This window comes from Petaurus breviceps, unplaced genomic scaffold (assembly GCF_028583685.1).
Source record: "Petaurus breviceps papuanus isolate PSGF00001 unplaced genomic scaffold, PetGlider_PUasm1.0 90444, whole genome shotgun sequence".
Classification (NCBI taxonomy): domain Eukaryota; kingdom Metazoa; phylum Chordata; class Mammalia; order Diprotodontia; family Petauridae; genus Petaurus; species Petaurus breviceps.
Window position 1 is genome coordinate 177128 of NW_027187256.1, and position 18310 is coordinate 195437.

At 37.4% G+C, this 18310-nt stretch overlaps 1 protein-coding gene and 1 pseudogene across 1 annotated transcript; both read right to left on the reverse strand.

Annotated features, from left to right (window-relative positions):
• Window positions 1–225: 225 nt before the first annotated feature.
• On the reverse strand, window positions 226–1176 carry LOC138177570 (olfactory receptor 52E4). Its single transcript, XM_069108788.1, has one exon. It carries the CDS (start codon window positions 1162–1164, stop codon window positions 226–228), a length of 939 nt encoding a protein of 312 aa, XP_068964889.1. The 5' UTR covers window positions 1165–1176.
• Window positions 1177–8958: 7782 nt separating this feature from the next.
• LOC138177571 (olfactory receptor 52E8-like) lies at window positions 8959–10113 on the reverse strand (annotated as a pseudogene).
• Between the last annotated feature and the right edge of the window lie 8197 nt (window positions 10114–18310).

Here is an 18310-nt window from a genome sequence, read left to right on the forward strand (position 1 = left end):
GCCATTTAACCTGTGCACCCTAGCTGTCCCCAGAGAATCCATCTCTTTCCAAAATTCTTTAACTGAGGAGCAGGGTATTGGCTTATTTAGCCTTCAGTGTTATTCCCATAAAACTCTGAGTCAGTAACTACCCTATGGTGTCTTGGGTCTTATGAGATGATAAAGAAAACCACTGAGATAAAGAGAGCACATAGGGGAAAGTATCTTCCATTCCCTGTATAGAAGTTACTCTTTCTGAACAAAGATCTTCAGAACGCGCTCTCGTATTTGCTTAGTCCTAACTCCATAGATGATGGGGTTGAGTGCAGGTGGGACAACCACATATAGATTAGCCAAGAGGATGTGAATGTATCGGGGGATGTTCCGGCCAAACCGGTGCGTCATAAAGGAGAAAAATGCAGGTGTGTAGAAGCACAGCATTACACAGACATGGGAGCCACAAGTGTTGAGAGCCTTGAGCCGGGCATCACGAGAAGGGAGCCTAAAGACAGCACGGAGGATGAGCATATAGGAAGCAGCTATCAGGATCACATCCACTATTATGTTAGAAATCACCATCAACCCGTAAATGATATTGACCCTGATGCTTGCACAGGCCAATCGAGCAAGGCCCATGTGTTCACAATAGGTGTGGGGAATGATATGATGCCCACAGAATGGCAGTCGCAGAATGAGAAATACAAATGGGGTAACCAGGATTAGATTCCTTCCGACAACAACTGAGGCTAATATGATAATTGTTTTGTTGGTGAGAATCATAGTATATTGGAGGGGATTGCAGATGGCCACAAAGCGGTCATAGGCCATGGCTACCAAAAGTACTGTCTCCATGCCTGTAAACATGTGAATGAAGAACATCTGGAGGAGACAACTAGCAAAACTTATTTCCCTCAAGCTGAACCAGAAGATGCCCAGCATCTTGGGAATGGTGGATGTTGACAAACCCAAGTCAATCATTGACAGCATGGCTAAGAAGTAGAACATGGGTTGGTGGAGACTCCGTTCAGTTTTGATTACTAATAAGATAATGACATTCCCCACAAGTGCAATCAAATATACAAGACAGAAGGGAAAGGCAATCCAGATGTGTATTCCTTCCAGTCCTGGGATCCCTAGCAGGAGAAATGATGAGGGATGGAATTCAGTGTCATTCATAAAAGACATACTGATGGGCAGTAATAATCGCCCACGGGAAAGCAGGAGGGCTTGCCTCTCTTCCAAGGCCTTCTGGCAACCAGTACCTGGAGAGACACAAAATACATAAGCTTCAGTCAATAATAAATAATAATAATAATAACTTACATTCACATAATACATTATTGTTTACAAAATGTTTTCCTTCACAACAACTCAATGTGGTATTGAATGAAAAAATTTGGTTATTGTTCATTTTACAGATGGAGAACATGAGTTTAAGACAAGTTAAATTAATTTTTGAGAGTTTTCCAAATAATATAAGTATCAGAGACAGAGTTCAAATGTAAATATTTTGACTGCAAACCTAATGTTCCTTCTCCAGATTTTGCAATCTGAAGAGCTGGGATCAAATCTTTTTTTTAAATTCATAGTAGTTTCTTGGCAGTAGACAACTTATTTAACTTCCATGATCTTCAGTTTCCTCATCCTGAATAAAATTATTTATACTAATTACTTCATAGGGCTGTTGTGTGGAAAGCATTTTCTTGAAATCTTTATGAAAATATGAGTTATTACTGTACACTTGTATTCTACAAAATATATTAATATAATATGTATATTATTATAAGCATTATTATTACACATATATTATTATTATATTATATGCTATTCACTACATCTCTTAATATTCAAGAGTAAATAGGTATTTTAAAAGTTGACAGAATTTCTTTCTCCATTCTTAGGGCACTGAACTTCCCTCACATAGTGTATGTACTTAGCTTTCTTTGCCTATTATTAACATCTATATTGTTTACCTATTATTCTTATTACTTCTAATAACTCCTACACAATGTTACATCCTGGTATAGAGGTGAACCTAAGTTTTTATCGATGCTCTTGGATGACGGGATCTGACAGTTCTAACCGACCTTGGATGAAGACACAATGAGGAAGTCTAAATGTATTTTCTGAGGTATTGCTTAGCTAATAGCTAACATTTACATTGTACTTTAAAGTTTGGAAAGCACTTTCTACCAACTGTGTCATTTGATCTTTTCAACAACTATGGAAGCAGGTATACTGAGAGAGATTAAGAAACTTGCACATCTACTAAGTGTTTGAGGGTATGATTTGAATTGGGATCTTCCTGACTTCAAATCTAACAATCCATCAACTAAACCTCTTATCTAACTTTGGAGAGGCTTATTACAAAGTTGGCCACAGGTTGATGATGATGACAATGCTAATTTAATTTTTTTTGCCCCAACAATTATTTGATACCATTTAATGAATTGTAGAGAATGATTTCAATGTTTATCAGTGGAAGAACTGAGAAAACCTACCTGACAAAAATGAGAAAATCTTGATGTAAGTATTCTTATTAGGGGGACATCTCTTCCAGGACAAAGATTGAGTTTTCTAGTTCCCTTTTTATCTTTCCCTAATAGGGAGCTCAGGACAGAGTCATATACAGAAACTGTTAGCCAGTAGTATAGAGAGTGATTGAAAGACTGATGGCCAATGGCTCATTTCTGTTACCTTAGCTCAAGGAATATGGGGGAAAAGATGAGGCAGTGAGAGGAACAGGCTCAATAATGAATGGACTGTACATATTCCTGAGCAGAATCCCAGAGATAACAAAGAGTCAGTAGCAAACTTCAGCCTAGACAAATGGCATCAATCCTACTATGCTCAAAATGGGCTGCCATATGCATTGAGAAGAATGGATGGGAATAAGGCTGGTTTGACTTTTTGGAAGGGAGAGATGAGGAGAAATCAGACATCAATACCTTAAGGTATCCAGGTTTTCCCCAAAATAGCGACTATATCTTCTACAGTATTTTCTTATATTTAATGGTGGATATAACAGTAAAGGTGGTGACTATCAAGTACAAGGATAATTGGGTGGCTGTCTCTAGTTCTCATACTTGCCCTGCATTGGTATCTCTTGCTCAGTGTTCTTTCTCCAGCTGGATCCATCACTCTCCTTTCTTTCACTGCACTATTCAATGCTCTATTATTTTCTCCTTACTCTGCTCATTTCCTGGTGATCCCAAATTTCATTCTGCCCAAGAAAGAGATCGTCTCTGGTGCAGGAGAAGCATAGTATCTTTCTACTGGAAGCACCTTATATCTAGAGGCTCCCCTCCACATTATGTACCACAGGCCCTGTACATATATGTGACCGTCTGACATAATCTTCTTCGGGAACCTTGGGCATACTCACGTGCATATATACACATGTTTATGTATAAATAGGCTGACATTAGTGTAACAGTTACTATGTGCTAGGTACTGTGGTAAGCACTTTACAAATATTATGTCATTTGATCCTCACAATAACCCAGGGAGGTAGGTGCTATTATTATCCCCATTTTACATATGAGGAAACTGAGCCAAACAGAAGCTGTGACATACCTAGGGTCACACAATTTTTAAGTGTCTAAGGCTAGGTTTGAACTCAGATTTTCCTGACTCTAGGTCCAACTCTCTATCTACTGTGCAACCTGAATATACATATATTAGATATTATATGAATATACGTACTTAAAGTACTGGAAAACACCATCCCTGATCCAGAAGAGTTGCTAACATAAGCACTATTGGAGACATTCATGCTTGGGGGGTGGGGAAAAGAAAGTACCTCAATTAAATATCAATCATAGGAATGTGAAGATGTCCCACTCTAGGAAGGTCTCCTGTCCTAGGAAGTTTTCAGTCTGTGACTTTGTAAAATGAAACATTTTTAGAGACCATTTGTCCTTTTTCATCTAAATGAGGAAGCTGAAGACCATACACATTAGGAAATTTTCTTAGTATCACATAGGAAGGAAGGAACAGAGAGTCAAACAGTTTAATTCAGTTCAACTCATCAAGCATTTATTAAATCCTCCCCATTTTCTAGGCATTGTAGGTGCAAGGATGAAACATTATTTGACCTTAAAGGGCTTCCACTTATTCTGGAGTTAGGATTGGAACTCAGATTCTCCCAATCCAGATCCAAATCTTATTTTTGGCTGCATTATCATGCCTAAGAGTGAGTAGAGGAATATAAGACATAGATGAAAAAATAATATTCAGTTCATTATCTAATAAGCATTTTTAAAGTGTCTACTATTTGCCAAGAACTCTGCTAAGCCAGGGGCCTACCAACAAAGGCAAGAGATAATTTTTGATCTGAAGGAGCTCACAGTCTAACAAGGGAAACAACATGCAAACAATTATGAGCAAATAAACTACATACAGGATATATTGGATATAATCAAAAGAGGGAATACACTAATATTAAGGGCTATCAGGAAAAGTTTCCTGTAGAAAGTAGGATTTTAGCTGAGCCCTGAAGGAAACACAGAGGTAGGAATGAGGAGGAGAGCATTCTAGGTGTGATGGGCAACCAGCACAAAAGGACAAAGTCAGTGAAATGTCTTGTGAGAGAAACAGTAAGGAAGTCAGAGTCACTAGATCATAGAATATATGTGCATGTGAGGATGTGTGTGTATTCTGGAGCTAAGTAGTAAGCTATAAGAAGACTGAAAATCAGGAGGAAGCAGGCTTTGAATGTAAAATAGAGGATTTTGTATCTTATCATGGTGGGGATAGGGAATCACTGGAGTTTATTGAATGGGGGGAGAGGTGACATGATTAGATCTGTGCTGTAAGAAGATGTTTTGACAGCTGAGTGAATGATGACCAGAGTAAGGAGAAACAAGGCAGGGGGACCAAATAGAAGGCCAATGTGATAGAGCAGGCAAGAATTAATCACCAAAGTGGTGACAGTATCAGAGGAGAGAAGAGAACGTATATATGAGAGATTTTAAAAAGACAAAATTGACAAGATTTAGCAATGGATTGGAAATGGCAGAGGGTGTGTGTGTGTGTGTGTGTGTGAGTGTGTGTGTGAGAGTGAGAGTGAGAGTGTGAGAGAGTGAGTGAGTGTGAGAGTGTGAGTGTGAGAGAGAGAGAGAGAGAGAGAGAGAGAGAGAGAGAGAGAGAGAGAGAGGAATTGAGGATGATGCCTAGGTTGTGAACCTGGGTGACTGGCAGTGTGGAGGTGTCCTTGACAAATAAATAACAGGGAAGTTTGGAAAGGGGAAGGGAAGATTTTGGAGAAAAGTAAGAATTCAGTTTTGGACATGTTAAGTTTAAGATGTTCATGGTATATTCAAATGGAGAGTATCAACTCAGTTGGAGTCGTAATGGCAATAAGTTCCTAACATTTCTATAGTGCTTTAAAGTTTCCAAAGCACTCTACACATATTATTTTCCTCTGATATTGGAGGAAAATGCATACTATATACATTAAGGAGCAAGTACTTTAGAGAATTTAAAAACAAATGGAAATTTCATCTAAAATGGAAAACTATTATCAAATGAACAACCAGGAAGGTTTCCTGAGTGAATTTTAGTTGCATTTTTAAGAAAGGTTGGAATTTTAACACATGATAAGATGGAGGGAGGGAATAGATGCTGAGCAGGAACAGCACAGGCATGTTGGATGATTTGGTAGAGGGATAAAGTAGTTCACGTGTAAGGAGTGTAGAGTGCATGGAGGAAAGTGATATGAGATAGGAAGGGCAAATAGTGTAATGTAAGATGCAGAGAAACCTTAATGCCATAAAAAGGAGTTTGAACCTCTTTTTTCCCTGTAGTCATTAGGGAGACACTAATGACCTCAGATTTAAAGAGTGATATAACCAGTACTGATGCACAAGAAATATCATAGCTTAGAGATGAAAGGGAAATGATGAAGATTTGGTATATCACTATTGCAATAATTCAGGTAAAGAGTAATCTGGGTCTATACTAGGGTGATGGAAGAGGAAAGGGAAGCAGGAGCATATACCAGAGATGTTACAAGGATAGAATTGTCAGATATTGGTAAATAATTGGATATGTAAGGTAATAGAGATAAAAATTGAATATAATATGAAGGTTTCTAATATTTGAGATAAAAGGAATAGGGTTACCATAAACAGAAAAAAAAAAGATCAGGCCTAAGCAAAAAGAGATTAAGCTTGGTATGGTGAATAAGATCTTATATTTTAGAGCAATAAGGGATCCTAGGTCTAGAGCTGTAAGGTATTTTAGGGTTTATCTAATACAACACTCTTATCTTACAGATGAGAAAACTGAGACCCAGTGAGGTGTGGCTTACCCAAGGCCACACAGATAGTAAGTTAAAGATGGAGGATATGAGTCCATGTCCTCTGACTCCAGAGTCAGTGCCTGCCACGTTGAATTTGAGATACTACTGTGAAATTAAGGGGAAGATATCCTACAGGCAATTTGAGATGCAGACCAGGAACTCTCAAGAGAGATAAAGACTTGAAATTATAGATTTAGAACTTAATATGAAAAAAAAATCAATGATTGAAGTTGTAGAAGTGAATGAGATTTCTAAGGAAGAGAAGAGAGTAATAAATTTAAATGTTCATCAGACATATCATCAGGGTATATCTGCATCAAAAGGTTAGAAACTAAAATGATGGTATATAGTGGGAGAATTATAGATTATTTCTTGTAATGTTAAGTGCTCCAGAATGCAAGAAGGATGAGGACTAAGAAAAATCCACTGTTTGTTTATTAGGAGTCATTAGAGATCTTAAGGGAACAATTTTGATAGGATGATGGTAAGGGGATAGATGGAGACAGAAGCCAGAGTAAAACAAAATTGAAGATGATGCTGGATAAGGAGGAAGTAGAATCAATGGGCAAAAAATATTTTTATTAGAGTTGAAAGAAAGGAAATAGATGAAATGACTAGATGGGATTGAAAAGTCAATGAAGATTATTAGGGATTATAAATAAACTCTTACCTACCAGAATATATTGATAGGAATGTGAGAATAAGGGAATAGTGAGGGAGAGATTGTAACTCTTATGGGGATACACTTTCTTGACTTTCATCCCTAGTTCCCTTCATCCTTTCCTTTTGACTACCATTGCCTATAGGCTATGTTTGCTAATTATTTGATAACAAACATTTTTAAGTGCTAAAATATTTCAAGTACTTTGACAGGTACTTAGGAATCTCCAAAGGACCTTGCATTTTACTGGAGGATTGGAGACACACAACATAGAGACAAATTAGCTTAATGCAAACAAAATATTTGCTCTTAAATACCTCTTCAGTAGAAGAGATTCCATCAGTCATTCTTCCTAAAACTTCTATGACCCATATTGCCTACCCTGGATCTAGATACAGACTCTGTCTTTCTCTTTATTCCTCCACTCTACCATCCTTTGTTTTGGAGCAGATTTGCCTACCTTAGTGTCTGCTTCAAGGACAGAACTTGACTGCTTTCATCCAGTATCTGAGGTTAAAATTTCCTTTGTTTTGAAGAGAGAGAATGCTTTTTTCCCTAAAGCTGAAACTCCTTGGGGAACTTTATTGGGTCTCTTGGTAGACTATAATATGGGGATGGGAGAATGCTTGTCTCCAGACACAGAAATGTTATTACTGCCAGTATTCATTCACACATGGGGCTCTTCTCCCCCACACTCAACTCCTACCACTTGTCTGGGTACATTTCTTTGACCCTAGGAACTCTATGATTAACACTATAACTGCTGGAGGGGAAGTAATAGAGTCAAAGTGAAGGAGGAGGACAATTAGATAGTTTAGGGGATTTCATCTCCTGTTTTGACTTAAGAAAACACTGTGATGTTTTCTTTCCAAGGGAACATGCCTATCCTATCCTAAGCAAGACAACCTTATGTATCAGACACTTCTACATCCTAAGAGTTCTAAAGGGACTCAAAAGACATTAAGGTCATTGCTAACCAAAAGATGACAGTCATCTACAGAAAATCATTTAGCCTGTGCTTAAAAACTTCTAATGCATATATAGGTCACCTTATGGCATGTGGTACCATGCTGAGTCCTAGGAGAGTGATCACTGATGACCACCTTTTCCCATTAGGGACCCCCTTTATGCCATTCTCTTCACTCAATTGTCTCTTTCTTCCTTCTGAATCCCAGCATTTTAGTCTAATGACAGTTTTTTTTAACACTCAGAAAGCCATAATCAAGGTTATCTGTGCCCATTTAGATGAATTATAGCACCCTATCCACAAAGTCACAAAACTCCTAATCAAATCATTATCCTAGTCATGAGTCTTAGAGGTAAAAATTCATAAGGCAAAAGACATAATTATCAAAATCAAGATAATTGATCCCTCATCACTATAATATTAATACAATTCACTATAATCCTCCTTTCTTAATAGTACTCAAAGAGAAATATCAAATTTTCTCACTGGTATTGCGCATTACCACCTTGAGGACATGTCCACCAAAATGGTACCGTACAACCCCTACATTTTGTATATGAAGAAACAAAAACCCAGATCACACAGATTAAAAAGAGCTATAGTCAGAATTCTAATGCAGGTTAGTTGATTCTGAATCTATACATACTACCTATCTATACTTTCAAAAAAATGAATAGGGAGCTCAGTGAAGGATGGATTTAAATAGGGACACATATGAGTAAGGGAGACTGATCAGAGGGCTATTGCTGTTATTAAAGCATGAGGTAGGCAGAGCCTGAACTAGGATGTTGGCTATGTGGGTGGATAAAAGACATGTAGGGAAGATGTTGTGACAATCATAGCAGTGTGTGGGACAAATAAGTGAGGAAAACCCTACTTGTGAGTCTGGGCAACTGGAAAGCTTATAGTATTCTCCATAATAATAGGGAAGTTGGAAATAAGGGAAGAGTATTTGAGGGGAGGAGATATAAGGATTTAAAGATAGGAGAAATGGATGTGTTTCAAGGCAGGAGAGGATGAGCTAGTACATAGGGAGAGATTAAAGATAAGAAGGGACATGTGAAGCCAAGCCTTCCCATTTCTAAGGCCAGGTCTCTATTCACCATGCCCCATCACCTCTTTGAGTTTCCAAGTGGGCTCATTTTCTGTGGTAGAAGAGAAAAAGTCCCTGAGACTTCCTTGTCCCTGTCACATCATTCTTTTTTTATAGAAAATCTTCAAAACTCTCTCCCGGATCTGCTTGGTCCTGACCCCATAGATGACAGGGTTGAGGGCAGGTGGCACAACTACATAGAGATTGGCCAGGAGGATGTGGATGTAATGGGGGATGTTGTGGCCAAAACGATGAGTCAGGAAGGAGAAGAAGGCTGGCATGAAGAAGGCCAAGATGACACAGATGTGGGAGCTGCAAGTATTGAGAGCTTTGAGTCGAGCATCCCGGGAGGGAAGGTGGAAGACAGCCTGGAGTATCCTGGCATAGGAGATCATGATCAGAATCACATCCAGAAATAATATGGAAATATTTCCCAGGCCAAAAAAGATATTGACTCTGATGCTGGCACAGGCCAGTCGAGCCACACCCATGTGCTCACAGTAGGTATGGGGGATGACTCTGTGCCCACAGTAAGGGAGTCGAAGCAGGAGAAATATACTAGGAGCTACCATACACAAGCTCCTTAGGAAAACCACCAGAGCAATGAAACCAATGGTTTTGTGAGTAAGGATCATGCTGTAGCGGAGGGGGTTGCAAATGGCAACATAGCGGTCAAAAGCCATAGCCAAGAGGACAACGCTCTCCATGAACGTGAAAAAATGGATGAAGAACACCTGGGTGACACAGGCCCCAAAATCAATAGCCCTCAAGTGAAACCAGAAGATTCCCAGCATCTTGGGGATAGTAGCTGTAGACAAACTCAAGTCAATTCCTGACAACATGGCCAGGAAGTAGAACATGGGCTGGTGGAGGCTTTGTTCAGTCTGAATTGCATACAGGATGGTGATATTTCCCATAAGTGCAACCAGGTATAAGGCACAGAAGGGGAAGCCAAGCCAGATGTGTTCACCTTCCAGCCCTGGGATTCCCAGAAGCAGGAAGAAGGAAGGATGGAACTCTGTGTCATTCAAAGAGGACATCTTTATGGGGGCTACCAAAGACCATGGTCATTCCTGAAGTATCTTCCATCCAGAGTGATAATTCACCATCTCCTTCTGAAGTCCTGGAGAAACAGAAGAAAAATGTTAAAAATCTTCAGCATACTTTTACTGTTCAAGAGAATCTGACAAGGGAAGTATCTCCATCTGCTGTCTTTCCCGATCCTCTCCTTCCCCTGTATCTTTCAGAAATAATTTTTCAAGGATGTTGTGGTGCCATTTGATAGCTATGGGTCATCAGATGCTATTTCCTCTCCCCCATGTTTATAATCTTCCAGATCAGAGAAGGGGATACAGTCCAATGGGCAACTGAAGAAGTAGGAGAGATGGGTCAGAATCAACTACCTTGACACTCAGTTCTTTCCTACTGTGCTACTGTCTGTATCCAGTAAATGTAGCTATAATCTTGAGAATTTCACTGCTTTATCACTGAGTCAAAATAGTTACAGGTACAATAAATGTAAATTGAGCCCTGTTGTAGGCACTGGGGAGAATGTAAAAAATATAGGAGCTGATCTATTTTGTTGTGGAAAATAGCATAAAAGGGAAATGTTCTCTCTGTCTCTCTATCTCTGTCTCTGTCTCCTCCTCCTCCTCCTCCTCTCTCTCTCTCTCTCTCTCTCTCTCTCTCTCTCTCTCTCACACACACACACACACACATACACATACAGATACAGGAATACACACACAATAATATGTAAGGAATAAGTGGCTAGAAGTCAAGAAGCCCAGGTTCTAGGCCCGATCTTGTCACTGATTAGTTTTGTGACCTAGGGAAGGTCCCTTAAACATTATATGTCACATATTCTCCTATTATAAAATGATTTTATTGGGCAGAACTCACTGAATTCTAATTTTTTTCAACTCTAACACTATATGGCTATTTATAAAAAAAAATTAGATTAAAGCCTCTAGATTAAAGGTGCATTTAAATAGAAGAGGCTTAATAAAGTGAGCTTTGCACATATTGTTTCCAAAGAAGTATTAAATTGGTGGAAAACATAGGCAAGAAGGTTGCAAGGAGGAGACATGGTCTGAGCAAAGGCCCAGTGGAAAGCCTTTTTAAGGAATTAGAGGACGGGATAGGTCTTGTCATCTAATGAGCAGAGATGATAAAATTAGTAAGGATCAAAGGTTAAAAGGCAGTTTGCTGCAGTAGTTACTTGAAGGCTAACATCTTACAACATCAATGTTCCAAAGGGGGGCACTGTCTGTACTTTACAATGTTACAACAATGAGGACTTGGCTAACTCAGTTTAGGAAGTGGAGGTGTGGGGGGTAGGGTCATGGTTAGGGATGAAGAAGTGTGAATTGTGAGAAAGAGGCATGTATAAGTGAGGGTTCCCTTGAGAGGAGAGATAACAAAGTAGGAAATCCCCATCTTGCAGAATCCAGCAGTGATCCTGTTTGAAAGTTTTCACTTTGAGAGGCTAAATATTCCATTTTGCCCAAATGATATGTATGGGGCATGCTTTCACATTCTTTCACAGTTCTCGGTCACTCTCTTCCAGCTAATTGGTATAGGAGCCACCTAGTGAGGAAACTCTGGTCTCCTTCATTAGATTGTGAGCTCCTCAAGGTCAGAGTCTGTGTTTACCTTTCCTTATATCCCTAGTGTTTAGCACACACAGAGTAAGTAAGGATTCTCCTTCTGACCTGTCTTGCCTTTCAATCTTTCTCTGTGGCACTAACATTCACCTAGTCTCCCATTTGGTAACCTTGTCGTGATCTTGGGCTTTTGATTTGGCCTCAACTCTTATATTCAATCAATGACCAAGTCTGTTAATTCCCCATCCATATCATATCTCCCACTTTTGGGAGAAGCTAGGTGGCACAGAATATGATACATCAATCATGTGTGACTCTTTGTGACCCCGTTTTGGAATATGCTTGGCAAAGAACTGCACTAAACTGGTTTGCCATTTCCTTCTCTAACTCATTTTACAACTGATGAAACTGAGGCAAAAAAAAAGTTAAGTGACTTGCCCAGAATCACACAGCTAGTAGGTGTCTGAGGGTAGATTTGAACTCAGGAAGATGACCTGAATTCAAATTGTGCCTCATACATTTACAATCTGTGTGACCCTGGACATGTCTTCAGCTTAATTTTCCTCAAATTTAAAATTAGGTCATTGGATTCCATTCCCTCTAAGTACTGTTCTAGCTTTAACTCAATTATGACATGCCATTCCTTTCTCATTTCATTGGCACCACAATGGTAGAGGACCTGATCTACACCCATATGTAGGCTACTGTAATGGCAAATCTATAGGCCTTCTTGACTCCACTGTCTTTCCGTTCAATGGACCATTTTTCTTATGACTGCAAGAATCTGTCTTATACAGAGTTGTATTCATGATGTACCTCATTCAAAACTATTCAAGTGCCTCCACTGACCATTCACAGCTCTGCACAGTCCAGTAAAACTGTACTTTTCCAAGTCTTGTCTCATATGACTCACTAACAAACAAACCAAACTGCATCTTTCCTCATCCCTTGAAAACATGATATAATCTCTTAGGTCCATGCCTTTCTCCAAGAGTTCTGTTGGCCTCAAATTCCTTCCCCCTGTCCCTCTCAAGACCTCTTGAATTTCTGCTCACATTTTGAAAATTAAACCAAATTTCAATTTCTCTAAAAACCGAAAACAAAAACTTTCCTTGCCTGGCATCCTATTCCCATTTGATAAATTTCCCTCTCAAACTTTACATAATTCTTTGTTTTGTAATCATCTAATGTACTTATTACATAATATTTGTGTCATATGGGATTGTTCAGGCATCATTTGCACTTACTAGACTCTAGACTCCTTCTGCTTAGGGACCAAGTCACTTGCATCTTCTCCAGCACCTAGAAGAATGCTGTGTATATATAGGGCCCTTAACAATTGTTACTATTTGTTTCCCAAATTGAACCCAATGCTCAAAAACACTAAGAAATGGTGAGAAAGTTCAGCAGGGCTAACATTTCCCTCTTTATACAACCTACACTTCTGTTCATATGATGCAGTATCAAAATATATCAGTTCTTTGGCTTGCTATGTTATACTATATGGAGTTATTAACTCCAGGTTTAGAGTCTACTAAAATCCAAGTTCTTTTTAATATGAACTGTTGTCACATGGAACCTATCCTGTACTTGTGCAGTAGATTTTGAACTTTAGCTTTTATCAAATCCAACTGGTACCTGGATATTAATAAATTCCATAATTCATTCAACAAGTCCTTCTAAGCACTTACTATGTATGGGGATAAAAGATGAATCTCTTTTATAACATCCTTGACTCTTTTTCTAGTCTCTAGACCTACAGTGATATAAAGTAAAGTATAGCATCCAAGCTGTCCCACTGCACTTTGGGCTTTCAGCAACCATTACAGTTTTTTCATTAATAACTCATAAACTTTATACTCATTGTGCCTTGGTAGTTAATAAATAAATAAAACACTGGACCTGGAATCAGAAGGTTCTGATTTGAAATTCAGCCTTAAATGCTTACCAGCTCTGTGCTCTTGGGCAAGTCACTAAATCTCCCTTTGCCTCACTTTCCTCAACTGTAAAATATATATTTGCATCTGCCTCCGAGGGTATTTGTGAGGATCAAATGAGAACATATTTGTAAAGTGCTTACCATAGTGCCTGGAATGTAGTAAGTGTTATATAAATATCTATGCCCTTCCCCTCTTTGATCTAACAGAACAATTCCTTTCCCTCTTCTATGTGAAATCTCTTTAAATATTTTAGGTTAAACATTCTTTAGGTTAAACATACTTAAAACCAGGTTAAACATGTTAAACATACTTAAAACCATTGAATAATATGATCCCCTGATTTTTCATCAAGTTGTCAATATTCTTCCTAAAATCTGGCCACCATCAGGACTGACATGTATGCTGACTCCTACTTGAAGCTCTTCCTGGTCAACCTCCTCATCCCCAACATTACTTTATATCTGCTTTCTGTGTATTTTATGTTTTCTTATCTATGTACCCACTATTTCTCCACCCCCTCCCAAAATGGGTCATCCTCATGAGCAAGAAATGGTTGTTGTTGCTGTTATTTTTCTTGTTTTTTTTTTTTTTTATCCCCAGCACTCAGCACTTGTTGAATGAATGAAGGTATGGACTCATTATTCATTGCCTCCTTTTACCAAGGTGAGTTTTTGTAATACAGTGAGTTCAATATTGCTTCTATTCTCCTTTCTAATCACTCTGAAAAAAAAAGGGTATCCATCACCCACCCCTACTCTGGTACATGAATTTCCAAATAGAGACTGATTATTCAAAAGGAACAAATTAAATTAAAGAGGTGGGCAATATTTAATTATAGAAGACCATGGAGCTAAAACCTATGCATATGTATTAAATATGTACAATATACATGCATAAATAGATGTACATATAGATACATAATGTCTATGTATACATAGATGAAGGAAAGATGGATATATAGATTAGACTCATAGATAGATAGATAGATGATAGATAGATAGATAGATAGATAGATAGATAGATAGATAGATAGATAGTTAATGTGACCCTCATGGAAAGGCATAGGAGTTGGCTGAGGGACAGTAATTCTTTTAATTTGTTTAGGACATCAAGGTCCCACAAGTGGGAGCGCAGTCACTGAACCTCATCCTACCAGAACCTTACAAAATGTCAACAATGAGGATCTAACTTAATTCAGCTTGCAAAGTGGGAGCTTGTATTATGGGAGAGGGGAAGAATGAAGTGTGAATAAATAAAGATAGCAGTAAAGATAGAGATAGATGATATAAATGTAAGTGCATTATCTACATACATATATTTCTCCACATGCACTATACATATGTGTGTGCAAATCCATATACACTTGAACACATGTGCATTTACATGCTAAAAACCACATTCTGTTGGTGTTGTTCAATTGTGTCCCATTCTTTGTGACCCCATGGACCATACCATGCTGAGTCTTTCTATCCTTCACTATCTCTTGAAGTCTGTCCAAGTTCATTTTTGCTGTTTGCATGATATCCTGCACATCATTTGCTCTTCCTTTTAATTTTGCCTTAGATTGTTTCTGACATCAGGGTTAAAAACAGGAAAAAAACAAACAGTTTAAACCAGTGGGAAAAAAACAACAACAACTGTTTAAACCAATTCAAATTCGTAAAAGCTAGTACAAAACAATTTAGAGTTTAAAACATTCCCATATGGCTAAAACCAGTTTAAACCAGTAAAAAGCAGTTCAAACTGATTAAAATCAGATTAAAACTAGCTCAGACCAGTAAAACCCAATTCAAACTAGTACAGTTAAAGCCAGAAAAAAATATAGTTCAAATCAGTTTACACCAATAAAAACCAGTTTAATACAGTTCAAACCAGTTAAAACATGTTAAATTCATTTTAATCCTGTTTAAACCACTAAAAATCAGTTCAAACCATTTCACTTCATTTTAAACCCATTCAAACCAGTAAAAATTCATTTAAGCCATTTTAATTCAATTCAAACTCATTCATACCAGTTTAAATCAGTAAAAAAAAAAAAAAACAATTTAATCCATCTGGTGATGCCCATGTGGAGGGTCACCCTACGAGCTGTTGAAAAAAATAGTTTGTTATGACCTGTGAATCATCTTGACAAAACTTATTTAGTCTCTGTCATGCTTCCTTTTGTACTCCAAAGTCAAACTTGTCTGTTATTGAGCTATGAAAGGCCCTCCCCCATAACAAAGCAGTGATGCAGGCGGGACCATACCCACATATACATATTATATGCACACATATATTATATGTAGAATTGTACATGTATGTACAAATATATTTATTTATATTGTTTTTATTCATATCATACTTATCAACATGTATTTATGGCAAAATGGTCCATTAGTACAGGGTATTAGTATTTAGAGTTATTGCAATATGCATTCTAATCCAAATGTAAATTCTTACTAGTCATGTGACTCTAAGTAAATATATATATATGTATATATATATATATGAAGCAAGGCTAATTCTCTTCCTCACAATGTGCAGATTTTGCTATTTATTTTAGCTATTCACTCTCTCATCCTCATATTTAATTAGTTACTAATTCATGCTAATTCTACTTTCACAATATATATTGTGTCTGTGTGTCCCTGTGTATGAACACATACCCACACATTCATACGTTTATCTAAATATGTGTAACTAGATATATTCCTTTTGGATAAGATATACTCCTGGTGTTTATAATCTGACAGTAGGAAGAACATGATTAAATTATTTGATTTTTAATAGCTCTTTCATTGAAGCTCTGTCTCTGATTTTGGCACTCAAACTGCTATTTACCATGCTAGGCTTCAGCCTGCTGGTTCAAGGCATTGAATCCTAAAATGATTGTATTGGAAGGAAACTTAACTATAGCTATAACAAAGCAATTGGACAAAAATAACTTGCACAACTTCATATAATTAAATTAGTGGCAAAACTGCAACGAAAATCTAGGTCTTTTGATTTTTGAACCTTTTAATGATATTATGCATGGTTGAATGAACAAATTTAAAACCTTACCTTATCTGTGTATGAAGTTATGATATGTCTATTCCTGAAATCCAAGATGCTACTCCAGGGTTTCATCACAGCAGAACTAAAGAAAACCAGACAAGCACAACCAAAATAATCAAGAAATAAATGTAAACTCTTAAGAGGGAAGAGGGAATATGAAAGTTATCAAGTCATTAAATGTATGACTGAAATGAACAAGGACTTGTTTTAGTCTTTTCTGGGAATTTCCTTTATAATCAATCCCTTTCCATTAATTTTCAGGTTTCTCTCAAATTATAAAGACTACTTTATGCCCTTCTTCCCCCTTCAATTATAGTTGCATTTTTCTCCCTCACATATCTACCAGACTTTTTGAATGAGTGGTCTATACAAACCACCGCCCATTTGAAAGTGATCTCTAATCTCCTTAATGTTCATGTATTCTCTCCATGATTCTCTCCAATTTTATCTTGTAAGTAGTTTGTATGTAGTTGTTTACATTGTCTCCCTCCTCACACTGTGAGCTCACTGAGAGCTTGGTCTTGTGTTTTTCCCTTTCTTGGTATCTCAAACACAGCCCAGGGCTTGGCACATAATAGGCACTTAATAAAATTTTGATCTTGTGAGCAAGAAATTTCCAAGAATTTAAATTTCTAAATTTCTTCATTTTTCTTTGTCATCTTAGAATTAAAAGTTGACAAATAATTCACACATTCATATGACAGCTGTCTGACTTAGATTTGCTAGGTATACTCTGCTTATCTGTGATCTTGCTGGTGTGGGTACTTCCTAGATGTTCTTTGATAGTAGCTATAGCTGAAAATTTCACTGTCCTGAAATAAACATGGTCATGGGATTTTCCAGGTGTAGTTATGGTGGTCTTGAGATAATAGACATATGATTCAATGATATGAATACTGTCAGTGCTCTTGCTGTGACTTCTACCGCTCCTATTATTATTGTACAACTAATAATAATAACGATGATGTAGAAACTGCAACATCAGTACTGCTTGCAAAACTAAGTAGAAGTTCCTTAATATCTAGAAAGATACTGTCATAGCAATAATTGTGCACCAGAAGTTCACTAGCATTAATAAATTGTCCTTAGGACTTGACGTGTGATTTCATTGGTATAGAGAATTGCACTTGAGGAAAATTCCTTTCCAAATGGTGGTTAGCATCTCTGCAACTTTCTTTTTTTTAAATAATATTTTATTTTTCCCAATTGCATGTAAAAACATTTTAATATTCATTATAAAAGAAAATTGAGTTCCATTTTCTCTTCCTCCCCACTGCCCCCTTCCCTGAGATAGCAAGCAATTTGATATGTTATATGTGTACAATCATGTAAAACATTTTTTTAACCATGTTGTAAAAGAAAACAGACCAAAAATTTAAAAAACCATGAAAAAATAAAGTGAAAACAGTATGCTTTATTTGCATTTAGACTCTATCAGTTTTTTCTCTGGAGGTAAGAGTCGTTTGTAATTGTCTTTGATCATTGTATTGCTGAGAATAGCCAAGACACGAACAATTGGTCATTGTATAATATTGCTGTTACTGTATACAATGTTCTGCTACTGCTCCCTTCATTCTGCATCAGCTCACTTAATCCAACTTTTTCTGAAAACATCCTGCTCATCATTTCTTATAGCATAATAATATTCCATTACAATCATGTACCACAATTTGTTCAGCCATTCCTCAATTGATGGACATTCCCTCAATTTCCAATTCTTT

Excerpts from the sequence above, each read along its gene's own strand:
- LOC138177570 (XM_069108788.1), bottom strand. The coding sequence starts at position 1,164 with ATGTCTTTTATGAATGACACTGAATTCCATCCCTCATCATTTCTCCTG.